This window comes from Ambystoma mexicanum, chromosome 1q (assembly GCF_040938575.1).
Source record: "Ambystoma mexicanum isolate Mex_15411 chromosome 1q, UKY_AmexF1_1, whole genome shotgun sequence".
In the NCBI taxonomy this organism is placed as follows: Eukaryota; Metazoa; Chordata; class Amphibia; order Caudata; family Ambystomatidae; genus Ambystoma; species Ambystoma mexicanum.
In genome coordinates, this window is record NC_090922.1 from 1483280994 (window position 1) to 1483304262 (window position 23269).

The window sequence follows — 23269 nt, forward strand, 5'->3', positions numbered from 1 at the left end:
GGGCTGTAGGGCCTTCCACTGTTTTCCATCGTTGGGCGACTGTCATCCTTGCAGCAGCTAGTAGGTGGGTGATGAGGGCTGCTCTATTCCCTGAAGCTGCGTAAGTCCCTTCTGCCACTGCCCCCAACAGAATGACCTTGGGGGATTGCGGTAGGTCTGTACCTGTTATGTCTTTGATTAAACTCAGAATTTCTTTCCAATACACCTTTATCTTTGGGCACTACCACCACATATGGAAAAGGTCACCTCTTTCACCACACTGTCGACAGTGTGGTGAAAGAGGTTGATCACCTTCTTAATAGCCAGCCACTTGGCCCACACCGTAGGTTTTATGGTATCATATAAGTAGATGTATGTCAGGGATGCCTTTTAACTGTGTCCCCAAATACATATATTTATCTGTTCATTCCAGTTTATTTGGACCCAAGTGCCAGTTAAACCTATTACTCCCCTGTACTTTTCTGCCAAATACCCTTATCTTTGTTTATACCATGTTTATCCTGAGGGCATTTTCCTCTGCATATATCTGTAGGGCGTTCAAAGAATGCTGTTGGCCAATGGGTGTTCTGTCCAGGAAAACAATGTCATCGGTGTATGTGAGAATGTTTACTGCTTCTTGCCCATATTGGGGGAGGATGGTTATGAGCTGCCTTCAATGCCTTATCCAAATCAGCCATGTAAAGGTTATATAATAGTGGGGCTAAGACACAACCTTGCTTTAGGCCCACGTTTGTCTCAATAAACTGTGATAGGCTACCATCCTGCGATAATCGAACCTTCACTGTTGTTTTGTGGTGCAGTTGTTTAATAAAATGTAAGAGGCAGGGATCTATGCCCAGCTTATCCAGTTTCTCCCACAATTTGCAGCGGATAACCTTCTCGAAGGCTGAGCTAAAGTTGACAAAACAAACATATATTGAGTGCCAGGGTACCTATAGTCATCCGTAGTAAGGAAGTACCCATAGAGCATGATTATTGCCAAAACCTTTTCTAAAACCAAAATGATGCGTAATCAGATGATTCTCATCTGACCATCGAACAAGCAGAATACTATCAAAGATTTTTGAACTGCAATCTAGCATAGCTAGTAGTCTGTAGCAACCTGGGTTGTTACGGGAGCCTTGTTTGTGCACAGGGATCAGAATTGATTTGTGCCAAGAGCTTGGAACAGCACCCGTTTTTCAGATATGAACAATAAACGTTTTCAGAAGCTTGGCCCACAAAGCAGGATCCTTCTTTAATGCAATGTTGGAAAGCCTGTCTGGTTCCGTAGCCCTCGAGGGCTTCACTTTCTTAATTAGGGCCTCCAAGTCCACAGCCTTCACTTGAGACCATACACTTGAAGCTTCCATCAAGCAATCCCTATTTCTAGGCATGCAAAGTCCCTGAACCCAGAAGCACTGAGTGCTTATGTGACACACTCGGGCCTCACCAGTAATTGGGCTGACCCCTAAGGCCAGTTGTCCACCTCGGATAGAGTGAATCATGAACCAAAACTTCTTTGAGTCATGGGTACAAATGATCCTATTTATATGCTGTCATTTAGCTGTAGTATCTCTATTTCGATGATGACCGAGCCAGACAGGTTGTTCTTAATGTCCACGGTAGACCTAGATTGACTCCTCTTTACTTTCCGGTGCTTAGTGTTCATTGTAAGTTTTATTTGCAATAGCAACATCATATGGTACACAGGGTTTGTTTCCCTTTAGTTTAACTGTCCATGACCTCTTGTCACGATCCCTTATTGATATGACCATGGTTTTTAGGTCCCAGGCGTGCTTCTCAAGTAACTCCTCACCTTGATGGTCATGATTTTTAATTTCTGCATTCAAGTCATCTATATTTCTAAGGGGCCAACAGAGGCAGTTTCTTTGTAGATTGAGAGAGGGGTTTGGCTTCAGTTTTTCTGTTGAATTAGATTCCAGTATTTTGCAGGTCATTCTTAGTGTGACGTTCTCACTCATGGTCACTGCTGTAGTCTGCAAAATGGGCTTCAAGTCCTGAATCGCCTGATTGACAAATATGAAATCAATAAGGGAGGATGAGGTACCATTGGACCAAGTAGAGTTTGGCCCTAGTGTTTTCATGGGGAGAGGGGCAAGATCGAACTCGGCCAAAGCAGATGTCCAATCTGTGCCACTCCTCATGCCAAGGGACTTCTCCTCTCCATTTCCCCCGGTTGACAGTCTTTGCAAAGAGTACACATTGAAATCCCCTGCTAACAAAATACCTCCCTGTAAAAACCAGGCTGAAGGAGAGCGAGTTGAGGACGGAATGAATGCAACACGGTGGGGCAGAGACTCGTGTTCAACAGTAAAGGAAATGCAGACAAATGGAACTAGCACTGGAAGCTGCAAAACCTATCGAAAATCGGATGAGCACACGGACAAAAGAGGACCTCACGGGACGCCTGCATATCTCTATGCGGTAACGGGAATAGGGAGGGGATGCCTTTCCAGTTACCAACTAACAGTTGCGGAACCTAAGTGCGCAGGACGCTGCATTAGGACAGTCATAAAAAGCCAGGAAAAGAAACCTTACAAGCGCATTCCCAACAGACATACAAAACAATCCGAACCAGAAAAAAAGCATCGGAAGACAAGAGACATACACACGGCTCTCGAACTTACCGAGTATTACGTGGCCTGAAAAGGAAAAACGCAGCGTTTTCCACAAGGAAAATATTCGAATTCCATTATGGCGGCCGACATCCACGGGAGAAGGGGGCGGGGCTTGGAGGTGCTTATCAAGACTGAACCTGGGGAAGGGCTGTGATTGACTATTAGACCCCAGCCCATATATAAACCAGAAAGAGAGAAAGGACTGACGGATACTTTTCCTGTTTGTTTCAGAGGCGAGTGGGAGGCGAGGAAGAAGCATCTCCGTTTCGCTGGGCATATTAAGACTAAACCACGAGTCCAGCCATATTCCTTAAGAAAGCTATTTTAGCTTAATCTGGACTGAACAAGGAAGTTTGGGATCCAGCTGTTTTCTTTCTTTCTCTTAAAAGTCAATAAAGACTGTACTGGGTTAACAGCAACACAGGATCTGAGTATTCTGTCACAAATTTTGGTGGCAGAGGTGGGATCGAGAGAACTATGGAAGCCATAATAGCAGTGACTGATGGGCAGCAGCAACTGCAACAATTGATCCAGGTCCAGTCCCATCAGGCTCAGACTGACCGACAGGCGCTACAACAGGCACTACAATTGCAGACAGCAACCCAAGATTCCATCAAACAAATCACAGAGACCATGACTGCTACACGGGGCGCGTCTATAGCCCCAACCAATGCACTAGTAGGGAAAGACCTGCCTTTCTTCGAGGAGTGTGTGCGGGACAATGAGTGGCTTAGTACAGCCCCTTTTTCAAAAAGCGAGATTGACCCCGATGTGTCGAAGAAACCGAAGAAAACACGCAGAGAAGTAAGAGAGACCAAAAGACTGTGGCAGAAAACAACAGATATGTAGGTATAATAGATTGGTTACCAGAATCCGGCAATAAATCTTTCAGGAATGAACTGTAGACGGATCCAGCTTTAAAGAATGCCATGGACCAAGCAGTACCTGGTGACAGCCAAAAAACCGGATATCCCTAGTTCAAAGCAAAGAATGGACTCATCTACCGCATAACAGTGGACGAGGGGAAGAGGGAAATTGATCAGTTACTCGTACCCCTAACCTTTAGACAGATCGTGCTAAAAGTGGCACATGACGATGTTGTAGGAGGTCATCTTGGGAAAGAAAAAACCCAAGCAAAACTGTTAAAACTTTTTTTTGGCCGGGACTGTACAGAGAAGTGGCTAAGTATTGTGAGGAATGCCCAGTGTGTCAAAAGACTAGTCCACACAAACCACAAAACGCACCTTTTGCATCCCATGCCCCTCATAAAGGAACCTTTGTCACAAATTGGCATGGACCAGGTCGGTCCATTGGAACCAAACAGTTATGGACATCTGTACATTTTGGTTATTGTAGATTATGCAACGCGGTACCCGGAGGCTCTTTCCATGAAAGGCATTAGTGACACACAAGTCTGTAACCAACTGGTTCAGTTTTTTTCAAGGGTTGGGTTGCCAACAGAAATCGTGACAGACCTGGGAGGTAATTTTGTGTCTGGGGTAATGAAGAAAGTGTGCCAACATTTGCGTATCAAACAAATACGTACTTCCATTTATCACCCGCAAACAGACAGGTTGGTGGAACGATACAATAAAACCATCAAAATGATGCCCAAAAAAGTCTCAGCACCTTCCGATAAAGACTGGGATAGGGTATTACCATGGATTTTGATAATTTTAAGAGACACCCCTCAATCGTCCACAGGATTTTCCCCATTTGAGTTATTTGGATACAAACCCAAAACCGTTCTCGACATTGCCAAAACTGAGTGGGAAGAGCAAGAGGCAGAAACTCACCTTACAGACTATGTAATAGAAATGAGAGAACATCTTACCAAGCTAAGAGAAATGGCCTGAGAGAACCTGGGGAGAGCCCTGTCAAACCAGGCAAAATACTGCAACCAGAATACGAGGGTCAGGACTTTCCCAGTTGGTGACAAGGTGCTGGTTTTGTTGCCCACAACCTCCAATAAGATGTTGGCACAGTGGAGGGGTCCGTACAAAATTTCAGGAATTTTAGGAACCGTTAACTACATGGTGGAACAGCCAGACAGGAGGGAAAAACATCAGAACTACCATATTAATCTTTTGAAGGAATGGAGGGGTCCCGAACCCATTAGCCTAATGGTGAACCAGTTACAGGTGAATGAGTCGGAATCAGCTTTGCTGACCGTACAGTGGGGCAAGCCACTCGGCGCAAACCAAAGACAAGAGTTGGAGACTCACTTACAACCGTTGGAAGGAATGTTTTCTTTCTTACCGGGAAAACCACTCTGATGGAACATACTATTGATACCGATCCAAAACTAACGGTACAAGTCCGGCCTTATAGGATGCCAGAGTCAAAAAGGGCAGCATACAAAATGAGGTGGAAGAGATGTTGCGCTTAGGAGTAATCGAGCCATCCAACAGCCACTGGTCATCGCCAATCGTATTAGTACCCAAGCCGGACGGTTCCACCAGGTTCTGTATGGACTATAGAAAACTGAATGCAATCTCAACATATCAAGCCTATCCAATGCCTAGGATTGATGAATTGATAGAACAGTTGAGCACCGCCCGGTACATTAGTACGATTGACTTAACGAAAGGTTATTGGCAGATTCTGTTAAGTCAAGAAGACAAACTAAAGACCGCTTTTTCTACTCCCCCAGGCCTTTACCAATTTACTGTGCTGCCCTTTGGTTTGCATGGAGCTCCAGCCACTTTCCAAGCATTAATGAACAAAGTCTTAGCCCCTCACACCACCTACAGCTCAGCATATCTGGATGACATAATTGTTTTCAGCAATACGTGGGAAGAACATCTAAGCCATCTAGTAAACATGGTCACCGCCCTTGGAAAAACCGCACTACATATCAATCCAAAGAAAACAATACTATCGCATAAGAGACAAAATACTTGGGTTATATGGTCGGTGCAGGCCTCATCAAACCACAAGTGGACAAAGTGGAGGCAATTATGCGGCTACCCATGCCCAGTAACCGCAAGCAAATACAGGTGTTTTTAGGGTTTGTAGGTTACTACAGAAGATTCATACCAATGTTCTCTATTCTTGCTGGACCTCTAACGGAAGCCCTGAAATCTTCATATACAGGAGACGTATCCCAGGACGCTTCGGCACAAAAAGCCTTCAACTCCCTAAAAACTCACCTTTCCTCTCTGGCATTTTTAAGGTACCCCGACTTTGAAAAACAATTCTATGTACAAACTGATGCATCTGGTACTGGACTAGGGGCCATGCTCTCACAGGGCACTGATGATGGCCTGTTCCTGGTGGCGTTCATCAGTCGGAAGCTTTCGCCACACGAGTTATCCTATTCAACCTTAGAAAAAGAATGTCTGGCCATAAAATGGGCCATTGAAAGCCTCAGATACTATCTACTAGGCAGATCCTTCACTGTTTTCACAGATCACGCTCCCCTACAGTGGTTGGCCATCCACAAAGATTCAAATCAAAGGGTCTTGAGGTGGTTCCTGACGTTCCAGGCATACAAATTTAAGACCTTTCGCAAGCCAGCTTCTTTTCAAGTGGTTCCGTACTATCTTTCGCAAAGTATGGATCGACCCGACCGGTTTGATTCGATTGTATTTGTGTGGACCTAGCAGCAGAGCACTTTACGAATCATAGGGGGAACTGTTCTGGGAAGCAGAGATACAAAGTAGCAGGGAGCTAACAACTGACAATTAGGCAGCAAGGGATCTACAAGCAAACGGGTGAGGAAACTGGGGGAGCAGATTGCCTGGAGTCTTTGGGGACAATGATAATGGCGTACCTCCACAAACATAACTGGTTACCTGGAATCCCCTACCAGAGTTCTTAAAAGAATATGACCAGGTCAGCCTGGTATAGACACAGGGAATGGGAAGCAAATTGGACGCAAATTCTGTATGGCAGGAATGCTGCTCAGAATGCACGTCCCAGGTAAATGAAAATGAATGAAAAAATGACTACTGGACTCTAGAAGAACACATGTGACACATCAGAACAACGTTTAGTAACAGGTTTGCAGCGCAAGGGATAACATTGAAACAGAGGGGGCAGATTTGTATTTGTACATATCCTGCAGGGATTGCAAAGCAGTTAATCAGGTTTTCAGATGTACATTAGATTGCAATGCCTATTTACAATATAAAATGAACACTTTTGATTCCGTCTCGTGGAATTACCTCTGGCGAGTCCTACAGAAGTGCAACTGTGGATCCCTTTTTCGGTCCTTGGTTAAATTGCTCTACTCTAATCTGATGGCCAGGGTCTGTACTGAGGACAGATGTTCATCCCTTTTTAGAGTAGCCAGAGGCACGAGACGGGGCTGCCCGTTTTCCCCTTAAATCTTTGCCATAGCTATAGAACCATTTGCGGATATGATGCGTCAGACCATGCAAGCAGGGGTTTGAGATTGGCGGGTCAACCAGACATTATATTCTTATATGCAGACGATAGCCTACTCTACATTCGCTCCCCGGCAGAAAACCTTGCCCCTATTCTAGAAGACGACGTTCACTTCGGACAAATCTCTGGTCTCAGGGTAAACTGTACTAAATCGACTCTATTCCCGCTTAATGAAATCACCCCTCTCCCCTGCTCCCCCCCACCTTATGGGATTCACATGGTCACAATCCAGGTTTACCTACCTTGGGGTCAAGGTTGCGTGCCAGGTTGAAACAGTGCTAGAAGAAAATTACCAGTATCTGACGGCACTTACTAGGAAATGTCTGGACTGGGCGAGGCTTCCAATTTCCCTTACGGGCAGAGTCCGTGTTGTGAAGATGATTGTGCTTCCTTAACTTTTATATCATTTGCTCAACCTACCTCTGTGGCCCGGCAATGATTTTTTGTTTCTCTTTTTTTTTATACTGACCAGTACAGTCAACACATTTCTATGGCACTCTGGCGCAGTCCGACTTAAACTAGGCACATTGACTGCTCCCATGGGAAGTGGCGGTTTTGGCGTCCCGATTTTGCCAGATATTGGATGGTTGCCCAAGCCCAGTTTGCTTCGTACTGGTTCGGCATAAAATTAAATAAAAAAAAAAAGATTTGAAAGCCAGGCAGTTAAGGGGTGCAACATTAGATCCCTGGTTCTCGCTCCCCTAAACCTTGGGCACAACTCCCTGGACCCTCTCGGCTGTACTTCCCTGTCATTCTCCAAAATATGGAAGTTAACTGGAGTCTCTTACCCCTTTCACGGCACCCTGCCTTTCTGGAACTTCCTTCCAGAGGCTCCCTCTATTCCCTTGTCTGTAGTACGTTACAGGGCTGCCGGGGGGTATGAAACTATGCAGGACATCTTTGATCAAGGAAACGTCTTTGAGTGGCCAGACCTGCCTGAGACCTTACGTTGGAAACCATCCGTTTGGCTCCAATATTCTGGCCTCCGAAGGCTTCTTAAGCTAAGATACCCTAATTTCCCCACTATACCCCCTGATGACTCTATACTAGCTGAGATTCTTAACGTCAACTCCACCAAAGGGAAGGTATCTAGACTATATGCTGTACTGCAAGACAAAGCCACCCCTCTGTTTGATAAACTCAAACACTCTTGGGCAGAAGATCTGGGGGTGGAAATGTCAGACCAGTGCTGGAATCGCATGTGTGCATGTACCCATTATGTGACATTTAATTCTCGCTTTAAGATGATTCAATTTAAAGTACTGCATAGGTTCCACTACACTCCAATCAGGTTACATTGCGTGTCACAGTACCCCTCCCCTAGATGTCCACGGTGTGGGTCTGAAAATACAACATAAATACATATGATTTGGTCCTGCCCCCGCTTGACCCCCATCTGGGAAGAGATCTGTACTACTGTATCTGAAATATTGATTTTGCTGTTACCCCGTCTCCACTGCTGTACCTCTTTCATGACTTTCCTGGACTGCGCTGGGCCGAGACTCTAAAAAACGGATGGGGCTCTGCATGCTACTCGCAGTACGCTGTATTTTGCTACATTGGCTCTGCCCAGGAGCGCCAACGCACGCACAATGGCTCAGACCTGTGACCTGGGCCTCGGACACTGAAGAAGCCTGGTCTGATCAGCAGCCACTACAGTCTAAGCCCAGGAATGTCTGGTCCCTGTTCTGTTCCTATATCGCTTCCACTTTAACGAATGATGACGATACATCCTCTGTATCATCTGCTCCCACCCATGTCTCTACTTGAACCGATAGGGATTATTGCTCTACATGCTTTACCCGGCTCACCTGTTTGCTATTACTGTACTCTTCGAGAGATATGATTGTCATGCGCTGTATACTGCTCGCTCTTCCGCTGTATTGTCAAGCATAATAAAGTTTTAAAAAAAAAGAAAATTACCACTTACATTTTTTAATTGAAGCCGTTTACGATTTTCAACCTTTTTTCTCCTTTCTGTAATTATGAACATTATTTATATGTGTGACTTGAAAAAAATTCCAAACATTACAATACAAAATAGTGTTCAGAACATTAGAAACGCAGGCTTACATACATTTAATGGCAAAAGGGAGGAACCTCCTAGATGTAGTTAGAGGAACTGCACTTAACCAAACACATAAATAGATCAAACTTTGGAAAAGTCAGCACTGCACCATCTACTAACAGCAAAGGATACTGCACCAGGGTGAAACAAGGCACACAAATTGAAGCATATGCACATGAGGAAAACCAATCACACAGCCCGGAGTGAATGCAGAGGAGTTGGAATTGACCATGGTCTGTAAAGTACCCGCATGTATAGTTTGCTGGATGCTGGGGGCAGGCCTCTCATGACGCTGAGTGCTCACATAAAGCCCAGGGACCACCATACATGCAGTGGTCCAAGCAATGGGTGAACAGTAGCAAGGCAGCACACTGGATATTTCAGACCCTTTTTATTTATTTTACATTTATAAAGCGCTCACACAGCCCGCAGGCATCGAGGCGCTGTTACAGGAATTGTTTGTTTTTCTTAGTTGCGTATTTATAACGCGCTTAAACACCCAGAGGTTTCTAAGCGCGGACCCGGGGATCGAACCTGTTGTTGCTTCGTGTCATCTTGCTTCCAAGACGCGCACGCTGCCGCTGAGCTATCCACCCTGATAGGTTGACTGGCTGGCAGCAGCAGGAAGACAGGCCTCGGGCGGGCATGGCAGCAGAACACAAGCTGATGCAAAGTCTCCCCAGGTCTCTGGGGGAAAAAGCCACACCCAAGCACAAGGGGTTGGGGTAAAACGACCAAAGGGACAAACTAGGTGGATGTGGTAGTGGAAGGCCACTGGGACAGTACTCCTTACTATACTAAAATGGGGTAGCAACATCAGATCTGCACATAAAATATGTACAAATAAAGTGACAACTGAATAATGCACATTACAATCCATCCAGTGTCCCACTCCCCGAAGACCCCTCACCCAGGTGATCCTCCCGTCCTGGCCACCTGGATGACAGATTCCTCCCGAGGACTAGTGGGTGAGACACATTCTGGTTTCTCACAACATTCTATATATATATATATATATATATAATTGTAGTGATACATAAAATTGCAAATTTGCCAATCAGGGCTTTAGATGACAGCATTAGCCGCTGAAAGCCAATAGTTTATTCAAAGTATGTGCCAAAAATGCTGACAGTAGTCTGTTGTAGCACTTCCATTACGCAGTAGTGAGCTACAAGGAATATGCAGGCCTAGTAGGAGTGGTAGGTCACATTATGCATTGTAGATAGACAGGCAGGGCGAAGGCCCCAGTTCTGTAGCTAATAGACATTATTGGAGTGTTTGGAACATTATGGCACCTATATAGCGCCTAGATAGCCAATCTTAAGCGCTATGAACACTAAGCTATGAGTACATGCCTTTTAGAGCTTGCTCAAATGGGGTTAATTCATCTTGGCTTCTCTTAGAATATTCTGCCTTTCTAACTGTAGCCCTGCATGGCTTCGTAAACAAATCCTGTTTCCCTGAGGCCTGGTACGGCCTTGCCCACACGCTGGTAAGGACATTCCAGTGCTTTCGCAGAGAGGGCTCCATAGGAGGGGTAGGAGCGAGCAGGGAGCATCACAGAATTGGGTTTTTCCATAAGCAAGCCTATATTTTGCACAGGGAAAATTCTGGAACTGTGCGTCATGGACTGACAGCACGAGATTATAAAAATGCATGCCCACATGACTCAGGTGGGAGATCGATCTGTGGACTTGGTTCAAGCAAAATCGAGTGTCCGGAACCTGCTGCTCTGTCGGCACCCTGCAGCGCTGTCCTCTGAGCGGGGCTTGCTACAGCTAGCTTATGAGGGCCAGGGTCTCCCAGTGCTGATTGAAGGGGCGTAAGACTGTGTTTCTCTATGTTTCTCTAAGTTCTATGTTTCTCTATATTTTGTATTTCTCTAAGTTTGTGTTTTGTAATCTTCTCTAACTTGAATCCCAAAATGTTGCTGAAATTCACTGTTTAGAATAAATGCAAAAACTTTTTGAAGGTGTCATTTGTCACTAGCATGAGTTCACTGCTTGGCACAATAGAACCTGTATTTTGGGCTGAATTGGGTAATTGTTGCTCTCAAGGGCTGGTCCCGAGGAAGATTTTCCCAATAGCAAGACAATGATCACTATCTTCATTGGTACCACCCCCTCTCACGCACAATACCTAACAATACCCTTGCAAAACACTGCAACAATCTGGCACCACTCTGCTCCCGACCTCACTCGACTATCTTTCAATTTGTTCGATCTAGCTGTATTTTTATAACCCTGTTGATCCTCCTTCTGGCTCCCATTTGTTTTCTTTGTCACATGTCCTGTGGGCCCAATCCCTTACCCGTCTTTCCCCTAGGGGTTGGGACTGGGCACAAGAGATTTCCAATAAGTACAATTAGCCCATTCCACTTTTTGATCTCCAGTGGAATCACCGAAGCCACTATTGCAAACATTGTGTTTGTGCCTCTTACCGATTCTCTCACCATCCTGCTTGCATCTTTAAGGTTGACTGGCCCCATGCGTGGGGCCTGGCTGTTTTTTTTTCTCTCTGTCCCTCTCTCTCTCGTCCCCTCCCCCTCTCTCCTTTTCTCTCACTACCCCCCCCCCCCCCACCCCTTCCAGTTGGTGGCGGGTTCGTTTTAGCACTCCTGTTTGGCCACCAGTTGTTCTGTGTCCAATGAACTACGTTTGTTGAGTGGGAAGGCCAGAAAACGACTTCTCTTGCATGTAGCTTGGTGTGGTGTTATCATGACTCGAGTGACCGATTCTGTCACCATCCTGCTTGCATCTGTGAGGGAGAAGTGAGCTCTCCTCAGTGTTGGGAAGAGGTGAATTTGTTTACGGACGGCCAGTTGCTGCAGAGGGCAGTTCCTGTCTTAGTATTACACTGGACATGGGCACACGTTCTCCTTGTTTGTGCTCTGTCTCTGTGGTGCTTCGGTCTTCTCCATAGTCTTTCTGCCACTAAATCCTTACTGTTACAGGTTTTCCTTCCACCAAAGAGCGGGTTTATGGGAGATTTGTTTCCTCGGTTTGTTGGGAGGGTCAGGTAACCTGGGTAGAGACATGGTCTTCCTCCTTTGGGTACTTGGGTAGTGTTTACACAGTGTTCCTCCTTCCGAATCCATAGTTGACTCTCCTGGAACTGCTTCTGATTTCCCCCTGAAAAAGAGGGGAATTCTGCGAGATAGATCCGTTTTGAATGTCTGGCTTTACAAAATGCCCTTGAAATGAATGAGTCTTCTACCTCCATTTGCTGAAGAACTTGATATAGATAGTGACATTGTATTGAATTGTGTGCTTTTTTTCAGCATCTCACAGAAATGCTGCACTAGGGAGAGTTGGCTTAACAAGAGCTAGAACATCGAAAATATGTTGTATATTCAACTGTGTCAACTGGCTCAGGGTATATCTGGATTGATGAGATAGGACCTTCTCTGGTATTAATGAGAGCAAGCGGTCCACCTACACCTTGGCTAAATCCTTTTATAAAGATTTGCTAAAGAGATTGGACTCTAGGATTAGCATTTTCTTTGATCTTTTACTCTGTTTAAGAAAGACGGTGATGTTTGCCTCCCTGCTCTACTGTGGTAACATACCGTGCTGGAAAGAGGTATTTTTTTAGGGTGAGCAAATGTGGTTTGAAGTGGTCAACACATTATTTGTCAAATCCGATTGTCAACCCATCGGGGTCTGGTGTTTTGCACAATGAAAATTCTTTAATTGCATGTTCAATCTCTAGAGAAGTATGGGGGTATTGAGTGTCTCCCAGTGTATGTTTTTAAACCATTAATGATTATTGTTGTCAATTCTAAATACACGAAGATGTCTTTGCAAGCCACCTTATAGTTTGAATGGGATGCCACCCTACTGATGAGGTCCAACTAGTCCGAAACACGTGCCTGGGGTTGCTGTTGGTACTCTTGTTCAGAGGAGAATTGCCTAGCATTTAATTACTGGACTGCCCCAGGGCAGGACAAAGACAGATATGTTTGGGATATTTCTCCTCTGTGAAAGATAGTGAGCTAAAGACTCTGGATAAGGCTCTCATAACCAGGACTAATGTCTGGCAGAGGGACTCCCAGGACCCCCCTTGTTATTTGGATGGGGTACCGACCCACCACTATCCTTGCCAATTATGGCTGAGGCGAGCAAGCCCAGTATAAGCACTAAGCGCTCAATCAAGTCGAGGAAGCACTCCTGGGGCTGCCTTAAACTATCAAAGGGAAATGTGGTTTCCCTTTGACGGTTTCTATTCGCCAGCTCACAAGTCCAGTGGCCCATGCAAGTCTGGGGGCATTGGGGTTGCAGGCTGGTGAACTGCATATCTGAATGTGCGTAGGTGGTGCTCCTGCACCTCTATGCACATTCAAACTTTGGTTCCTGTTTGTGTGGCACAGGAGGAGGTCTTCACTGTTCCCTGGGAGGCTAGCGAGTGGTGAGAAGAAGAGTCCAGACTCGGGCTGTGGGTCAAAAGAATGTGTTCTGTATGTGTGAATGAGTGAGTGCATGATGCAAGGGTAGGGGCGCGAGTGGCGAGTGAATGTTGAGTGCTGTGCACGTGTGTTTTTTCCCGTGCCAGGTCGCTGATTTGGAAGAGGGGGCGTATCACGCTTTTTTTTTTTTTGTCGTCATCTATAATAAAGCAATGAAATGCGTCATTACGCAGCTATACTGGTATTTTGGCCTAGAAGGTTAGTGTCTACTTTTTATTTGCTTAATTCAGTGAGACTGTTAGACATGCTTTGCGACAGGGCTGTTGCTAGGTCTGGAAGTAATCCGGGGCTACGCGAATGTCGGGCCTTGGGGCTAGCTAGGCTTTTGGTTGGAGTCCACGAATTTCTATCCAGGGCTATAGCCTCCTCAGCCCCCTAGCAACACCTCTGCTTTGGGGCATTTCAAGTGGAAAGTAAATGCTTTGGGGCACTTTGATTTGCAGCACTGTTGTGACTGTAGATTTACCAAATGGTTTTTCTTTTTTAATGCAGTGTAGGAGCCACTTGTGTGACCATGGCGATGCAGTTCAGCAGTGACAGCACTGAGGCCATGAAGCAGACCCCAGTAGTCAACGATCCGGGTGGCCGGATGCTTCCTGATGAGATGGATGAAGTTTATGAGATAAAGAGGACAGCCGATTTCATTCAACAGTGTCAGTCCAAGCGGGTGAGCATGCCTGAGAAGTGTTGCCTTTTGCCTTCTAAGCTCCTGTACATGATCCTTATATACCCATGACATACATTCTTGGACGGAATATAGCAGTATCACTACTCCCACATGGATTGATGGAAAATTACAAATCGTAGTTTGTTGTTTCTTAGAACAGAAACTCCTGTTTGAGGTCTAGAAGAGGAAGCACAGACATGAAAGGCACTGTCTGTTGTGTTGTGTAGTGTCTTTCCACTCCGCTGTTTGCAGTAACGTCTAAAAGTACATCGGATTGGGACTTTTTTAACACTGGAAACTTGATAAATGAGGTGTGTCCACCTGTGTTTTTTTTTGTATAAACTTTTGACAGAATCAGCCCTGATGATGTACCAAGAGTCCGAAATCTATTGGCTAGAGGATCTGCCACTCGAGCCATTGTGAAAGGATAGCACCAATAAAGACCATATTTAAGAAAATGGAAGATTCAAGATGTAGCTATTCATGAATGTATTGAAATTGTAGTAGTGATTTCTACTAGGATGTCACCAACGCTGGTTGGGTTCCATTAGTTAATGTACATATCTGATTTCCGGAGAGTGTCATTTGTGGTTTTACCATATCATGTACCACGAGGGGTGGCCGCTCGACACAATTGTTATTACAGTCTGTTGTGAACCACCTGCTAGTCAGAACAGAGCTAGACCTAGCCATGTTGGCAGCATGCAAGGAGGTGGATGCTTCTTGTTTAATGATGTAAGTTAATGGCTGCATTGTGTGTCTGATTTGGTCTGTTGGCCCATGCAGGCCTCTTCATTCCCATTGAGTGTACCATGACTATATGCTCCTTTTGGGTATTGTGATGAATCTGTAATGATTCCCACAGAAAACCTGGCTTGAGACAATTCTCATGTTGCCAGGGAAAGGCAGACGCTTTCTGAATCCGACCTTAGGTGTGGTATTCTACGGGAGGACCACACAAGAGGTTCGGGGGGGACTGGTAAGGAGGAATGGGAAACCCCCTTGTTTAACTTTCATTGAAGTCCCACTCTTCTAATGGCTAGAATAACAGAAATGAGGAAACCTAACTTTGTCATCTGGTACTCCAAGTCCCATGAGTACTTGGGCGAGAAAGAGGGCTGAAGAGGTGCAATATTGCAGGAGTGGTGAAATCAATAATTCCAGTGACCCACACCTGAAGGAGACTGAGAGGCTTAAAAAGCCCCCTCGGGTGCAGGCCAAGGGAGAGCAGAAGAAGAGCAGTAGCAGTGAGAAGCAGAAGCGTGACACATGCAGCAGCCTTTGCCTGAAGCCGAAAGGGAGAGAAGACACCGGGACTTAAGTATGGCAGATTGCAGCTGCCGGTTGTTGGGCAAGATTGTATGCAGTACCATGTGGGAGACTACACCAGCCTTGACCTCTTGCCAATCGTTAACCCAACCTTTGGCATACGCATGTACTACACAAGTTGGTATAGTGACTGAGCAGCCAGGCTTATCTCAAGAGGGGTAAATGTGACCTGTTGGGTTATCACACAGAGATACACAGTGACAAGTATCCAAATAAACCCTTCCACTCACGCTTTCTTGATTAAACAATCATTAATTTTTTAAACAGTCAGTTGAATAGGCCTTCTTTAGAAGAAAGCAAGATAGATGTAACGCAAAAATAAACAAAATACACACTCTTAGTTTCTCTAAATCAGCAGATACCCATTTGGGTTGGCACACATATTCTTCCTACACCCTGAGGCGACTTAAATATCTAGAACACTGTGGATATTAATATATCACTGGTACATTTAGAGCAATACTGAGGTTTATGTCAAAAGAAGAAGTAGAGGAAAAAAACAATGGTTAACCAATATTCTTAAGCAGCTAAATACTTTTTAGAACCCTCAATGCAAAGTAAATGAACCCTTTCCTGGGGAAAGGCCAAGAACAAAGTCGGAGGTAAGAAGAGTCTTTTAGGTGGCCAGGACAGCCAATGTTAGTTGAGCAAAAGTCTAGGTGAGCTGAAGCACTTCTTGCAGGTAGGTAAAAAGGCTTGCACAATGTTTTAGAAGTTTCTGTATAAAAATGAAATCACTGTAGGGCCACAAGCTGGGAGGCTTGAGGGGCAAGCTGCAAGCAACTTTGCAAGGGCAACCAAGACACGTCTCAACTGAGAGCTAGCAAGGCTGCACAACAAGAGGTAAGTCCTCTTAGTATTACAGTACCTTTGGTTAGAAGAAAACTGCTTTCAGCTGGCTTTTCTGTTCCTGTGTAGATCTGCAGATCCTCTGTTCCTGGGCCTCAGTCGTGGCGACAAGCGGTTGGACGTCTGGGGACTCCTGCACTACGAATGGAAGGTCGGCGGCAGCAATGGGCAAACTTCAGTTCAGTGGCACTTAGCTATTTTAGCTCCTCAAGGCTCCCGCAAACAGCACCATTGCGGTTCCTGGATACCTTGATGGACTTTCTTCGCATCTGGGGTCCAGCACTCTGTTGAGGTGGCTCAGGATTGGTCATTTCTACTTTATGGGAGTCCAGAGGATCTTCCTGGAGCTCGGGGTCCAACTTAAAAGCAATGCACTCAATCTGGTGTTCCTCTCCCTGGCAATCGGTTCCTGCAGCAGCAATGTAAGTACAGCCAACTCTGAGAGGATATCCAGACGAGTACACTTAAGGGTTGATTGGTCCCACCAATCCAAGGGAAGAAGTTGTCCGTGGCAGGGCTTCTCTAGTTGAGGCAAATTCAGAGATTCAGCACTGCAGCAGGGCTTCACCAAGCAAACCAACGGTCCAGGAGTTGCAGCAAGCGTCTCTTCCAAGTTCTTTTTCGGATTCCTTCATCCAGTCGTCGGCTCTGCCTTCGAAGCAAAAAGCCCTGCCTTATATGCAGGTTTCTCCCATTCATTCGCAGCCTAACTGTCCTCTGAGGACAGCCAACCAGCCAATCACCTTTGGGTGCATTCCTGTAACCAAGGGGATTAAGCACAGGGAGTTTCGGGCACCTCCATCACTTCCTGCCCCTGCCAGACACACTGGATTCAGAGGCGGGCTTCACCAGTGAATCCAACAAGAAATGGCAAAAAAGAAGGCATGGGCCATTTTGACGAAATGGGCACCCGTGGGTATCTTGCTGCAATTGCAGCCCATGGTAAAAACACACAATGGTAGGAAAAGGTATACCACTGCCACCAGCCATTAATTGTAGAAAGAGTAACATCAAAAATGTTACATGAGAAACTAGACAAAGGGGATACTAATTAACCCCACCAGCACCCTATTGTAAACTAGTGTGTGCACGGTCTAGAAAGTTACAGAATGTAAGTGAAGTCAATTTCACTTCACGGCTCTTGGAAACAGTAGTTTCACCAAGAGAAGGTATTTACATCTTTGGGAAATCTAAGAGAATTCCCTGTGTCACTGCACTGAAGGTGCTGTGTGTCCCAATGTAAAGATGATGCCTATGGAGTTTGTCAGACTCCAAAGTCAAAAGAAACTGAGTCCAAATCACATTGAAATACATGAGAGAGTGGGGGGAAAAAGGTCTCGCTCTCTCTAGGTTAGAAATTAAAAGTCCTAAAGTCCAGCAAAAAGAGCTGGGGGTCTCTAAGGTAGAAGGGAATTGGCAAATTTCTGAGAATTCTTCCTAACACCGTTCCTGAGACTGTCTGTACCTCCTGGAGACTGAAGGGCAGAGATTGCACCACGGGAAGCATGCAGGAGAGCAGCTTGACCATGGGTGACCCACTTTGCAGACGGCGCAGCAGAAAGCAAAGGCAAGGGAATCTTTCCTTCCCACGAGGCCGACCCTGGTGGCAGGCTTACACCCGAAGTCCTTAAGGCGGTTTCTGGTGGCTGGCCTGCATCAGAAGAGCAAGAGAACCTTCATATGCAGGTGGTGCAGACGGAAGTGAACTAAAGGAATTGGTTCCCTGAGAAGAAAGGAGCCACAGGAGCAGATGTCCCTCGCGTGGCGAGTGCAATTGCAAATGCGTGTCTTAACCGATGAGTTCACAGGTTTATAGTGACCCCCGCAGAGCTCCAACCCTGCTTACGAGGCTCAGGCAGGTATTCGGAATAGGAGTGAAAGGCGTTCAAAGCACAATTTTGAATCCCCAACTGTTGAGCAGCAGACTCGATACTCTAGTATGAGGGAAAGTGATTCCCAAAGTGATTTATAATCTCTAACTAGTGAAAGGCAACACGTTGTAACCAAGGCAAATGACATGACTGTTATTTTAAAGGTGTGAGTCTGTGGGAAGGCCAGCAATAGAAGTGGGCAATATTGGTAAAATCTAAAACCAACAAGCGTTGCCCATGCCAAGAGAGGTATTGGTAAAAGCTAAGACCAACAAGTCTTGTGCAAGGCACTAGAGACTATTGGTAACAGTCAAGACCTACAGGCACTGCACAAGCCAAGAGAGAGTAGACATGATGCAAGCCTAAGCACAATTTAGTCAATATGGCCAACAACAGAAGGGGGCTAATGAAAGGTCCACTGGCTAGGAGACTTGTTGCCCACACCTTGTCCAACCTATGATGAAAGCTGGGATAAACCTGCATTGCCAAGGTCCAGGGAGAAGCAGAAAGAAACTCTATCCTTGGCAGTCATGGCTTACTGATGTAGTGGGGAAACAAAAGTGGCAAAAAGGCTGCCCTGCTGGGGAACAGATACCCAGAAGAAGAGGAGCATAATTTGTCAAAAGTATTAAAAAGCACAAATGTGAACCTTGTTTTCCCTGAAGAGTTGTTGCCAGTTTTTAAGCTGCAATTTGTTGAATATTGTGAAGTTGTTGTGAACCTCTTGTCAGTTGATCTAAACCACAAAAGCACTGTTGATGTGAACCGTTGTTCGGGCAGGGGAGTATCCTGTGGAGCAGTGAGCCTGGCATGAGAGTAAACCAGGTAGAAGTTAAAGAAGTGCTAAAAAGTGGTTCTGGCAGAAACAATGTATGTTTGTGGTGCTAAGATAAAACTGAGTAAAACTGTTGCAAAGGATCTATATTTCTTTGGAGTTTATTTTGTTGTGACAAATCATCCTGACCAAGACAATCATTGTTGCTATTGATGAACTGAGAACTTGTGCAAGGAGGAAGAGAAGCCTTATACGTTCTGTGTTGGAACTTTAATTATTTATTGGTTACTATTAAGGCGCTTGTACAACAAGACAGTGTTTCAAAGCACCACAAGGCAAAGGGAAGGGAACAAGGGAGTAAATATACAGTGGAACAGATAATGAATAAATAATAAAGCAAGCAGTGGTTCTACTAGGCCTTGTGACATTCAGAACATGCAAGTGCAGTGAGAGAGAAAAGGGAGGAAGGGAGTGCAAGAGGTGCCTGTTGAGGTGGGCAGCAGGTAAGCGCATGGGTGGAGAAGTCCCAAGTGACGAGGGAAGTCACCCGCCCAACAGGTAAGTTCAGAGTGGAGACAATCCACCCAAGGTGCGTGTGAGCCCAGAGGGCAGTGCTGATGGAGATTGGGCAGAACCATTCAACATTGCAGGTGTAGGCCCAGAAGGCAGTGTGGGGGGTGTAGTGCTATGGGCGATTAGGCAGAAGGCCACAACCCAATAGGACTCTTGAGGGACCAGGTCAACAATCTCTGCGACTGAGGTGAAGGTTAGCAAGTGAGGGTGCGAGGGAAGGAGGAGAAGAAAAAGGTCTTGAGTTGTTTGCTGAACTTGAGGCAGTTCGGTTTAAGACTGAGAGAGGGAGACTATTCCATAGGAGGGAGCACACCGAGGAAAGAGATTTGCCCTCAGCCCTCTGCTTGGAGAAACGTTTGATCAGCAGATAGTTGGAGCCATATGATCGAAGGAATCTGGAAGGAGAGTATTAAGTAAGAGAGAGCTGCAGGTAGCGTGGCTCAGGCTCCAGGCGGCCTTGTGGATGATGCAAAGGGTCTTGAATTTGATCCTTCCTGTAACCGAGAGCCAGTGAAGAGATTTTAGAGCTGGAGAGATACAGTCCCAGGGCTAGAGGCCAAGGATAAGTCTTGCAGCCCTATTTTGGATTTGTTGAAGAGGACAGAGTGAAGAAAGAGGCAGGTTGAGGAAGAGGATGTTACAGTAATCCAGCCTGGAGAGGACCACAGCTCTAGTGACGTTGAGCATCTGGTGAGGAAAGGGAGAATGCGTCTAAGGAGGTGAAGTTGAAAGTGGGCCTTCTTGGCAAGGTCCAAGATGTGAGGAGTAACAGAGAGGGAGAGAGAGGAGTCGAAGGTGACCAAGATTTTTGGCCTTGTGAAAGTGGAACATTCTGCTGACATTCTTCTTCCTTTTCTTCTGCAACGTGGATGGAGTTACGCTGCCAGGGCTCCTGCTATTCTCTGACTGCCTTCAATTACCTAGCAGAGCACTCGCAATTTCTTGGGTAAGCCCTCGGTATTTGTGCTGTGTACCGCACCCGTTGTGCGGATTCCATCATTCATTTTTGAAAAAACATGCTTTTAATGTTGGCAGCCTCAAGATTACAGGCATTATATTTCCCTGCCCTGCCACTTACTGAGTGCCTGGTGAACTCAACTTTTCTCTACTTTCCACCATGCCTCTAAGATGGCTGCACTGCTTTTTTCGGATTAAAGCAGCCCTGCCTGGCCCTACTCCCCATCCCATTGGTTGCCTGACCTTTGATAGACCAAGCACTGCAACCGGGAGGCGGGAGCCGGCCCTGGACTACTAAGGCCCCTTCAAAGGCCCTGTCTACCCCTGTCCACCGCGGTACGCCACACCATGCCCCCCGTGAGTGTGTCCCACACCCATGCCCCTGTGAGTGGATTGTGCCCCCCCAGCCCCTTGTCCCTTGTGATTGTCTTGGTTGCCCCCTTACTTCCCTCCTTCTGTTTTTCCGGACATTACCCCAATTGCCATCTGGCATAGATATCATAGCTGCCTGTCTTCGCAGCCACCTTCCCCTCTCCTCCTCTCCCTCCCCTCTTTCCATTCCTCTCTCCTCCTGTCCTGCAGCCACTTTCCCCCGCCCCTTTTTTTTAATGTCCATAGGAGTAAGTGCCAATCATTTGTACCAGGACCCCTGATAGCGGCTTGTCTGTTCCCCTCCTTCCCCCTTTTGTTTTTTTTTTAAATTTTTTATGTTTTATTGGTTAAACAGTTAAACCTTTAACATTTCCACATTTCAATTTCCTTAGATTTCCTTAGATGCTTATCATTTGCTGGTATGTACTTTTCATCTTACATTCGGGCCATTTAAATAACAGTTTCTCAAAAATCAATTGTCTCGATTCTTCCCAAATTTCCACCCATCTCCAAACCCAGTTTCAGGGATTCAACAAATGTCAAAGCATCTATTGTCCGTCCCACCTTCTCCACTGTCAATAGTCTCTCTCAATATTCTTCTTCCCTCTCTGGTGAAATTTCTGTCACATAATTTCCCATTTCCGTCAGGAGTTTCGGCCCCAAAGCCGGGCAGTTTAACTTGACATGTCTGATAGTCTCCAACGAGTCTTTAACTTCTCAGAACCTACAATACGATTTATTCTTTTCAATCAGCTTTCTCCTCCATTGTACTTCTCTAGAGTCCCAGATGTTCAATCTGCATCGCATGAAAAGGTCTCTGTAATGGTATGATGGAAACTTCTTCAAATATGGGGGGACAACATTCAAAGTTTTCCGCTCCCATATAATATTATAACAGAGATTTTTCTCCTCCTGAGTTTCGTGGCAATCTTTTTCCTGGAAGTTTCTTTTTGCCTTATTAGGATTGTATTTCAAGATGTCATCCGAGATATTTAGCTGCTCCAGAAAGCGTTTACATTTGTTCTTCCAGCATTGAAGTGTCTTTGTCGACCCCAGCTGGGCCAGGATTTCAAATGCTACTGGTGGTTGGTCAAGGATACATTTCCGGTAGAGAGACAGGGTTTTCCATGATACTATTGAAGCCAGGGATTGCAGCCTTAGTTCATTTCTTATGATCTCTACAGGCAGGGAGTTCGTCAATTTCAAGATTTTACACCAGAAATATGCCTCACAAACACCCCAGATTTCCCAGCGGAGGGCCAGCAATGCCTCAGTTCCATAGGTAATTACGGCTAACACCTTTTTGTTGATAAAAGGTTAGGATAGGCGTCAAGGAAAACTTCCCACACCTTCGATTTATGACTAGTCCCTGATTTGTTAAGGTCATTAGTTTTTCCCGGATCAGTGCGTTTTGCCCCTCTTCATTGCTGTTTTTATTTATCCTCACTCCAATTAAACAGACACTCCCAGGACAGGGAATAAGGCAAAAGAGAGCAGGCTGCGTGAGTTCAAGGAAAGTATATCTAGATCTCTGAGAGCGCTCTGCCAAATTATTGCTACATTACATTTTTATACAGTAGTATGACGCAATTAACATAGGATATTATGTTGATCCCGGATTGGTCAGTTGCACGCTGTCTCAGGTGTGGGTGGCATCTCTTCCTCCGGGTTGGTTGCTTGGTTGGCGGGAGGATTGACGTCAGACATCTGTGCTCCGGATGGGTGAAGGTCAGGTCGCTGTGAAACACGGTGGTCACTGTCTAAGCTAAGAAAATACATTCTAAATAATGACGATTCAAAGGCTCTCAATAGTTTGTCATGTCTCTATAAAAGTCGCATCACACAGGTACTTATATCATCTATAATCTTGGATTATACAAGTCGTAGGTTAGGGGTCTTGACCACTCTAATACAATGACCGGAGTGTAGGTTCATGCTTACAAGAATCTCAGGTATGTGGCATTTGTTAGTACTGGGCACGATATACTGCAGCAGAGGTCTAGTGTTAATAGGGGGTATGTTGGGTGGCCATCATGGCATGGTCAATAATCTGGCACATGAAAGGAATACTTTGCAGAGACACAGTGTCGTAATGGCAATAAGTTTCCACTGGCGAGGGTAAGAGGGCAAGGACACTTTTGTGGAGATGGACGAGCTATGCAGTGCTTAATTTGTAAAAAAATAAGTGCCAGTGCCCAAAAAATATTGGCCCCATAATGCCGGGCACAGCGCCGTCCTAAGCGCTGGCACAGCGCCAACCTTAGCGCGGGTGCGCCAGTTCAGTGCTAGACCTACCTAGATCGGCCCACCACCAGCCCATCACACTGCTG

General features: G+C 45.8%; 1 protein-coding gene across 5 annotated transcripts in view; it reads left to right on the plus strand.

The window, feature by feature from the left end:
* Nucleotides 1-23269, plus strand: part of DPH2 (diphthamide biosynthesis 2) — a 219875-nt gene that overhangs the window by 12003 nt on the left and 184603 nt on the right. For 4 of the 5 annotated variants that reach the window (XR_011293991.1, XM_069642392.1, XM_069642394.1 and 1 more), the window contains exon 2: nucleotides 14039-14213. Coding sequence is in view for 4 of the 5 variants with exons in the window: in XM_069642392.1 (XP_069498493.1) it covers nucleotides 14039-14213 (175 nt within the window). In the remaining variant the exon portion in view is untranslated. The remainder of the gene's footprint in view (nucleotides 1-14038; nucleotides 14214-23269) is intronic. The other variant, XM_069642393.1, reaches the window with a different exon arrangement.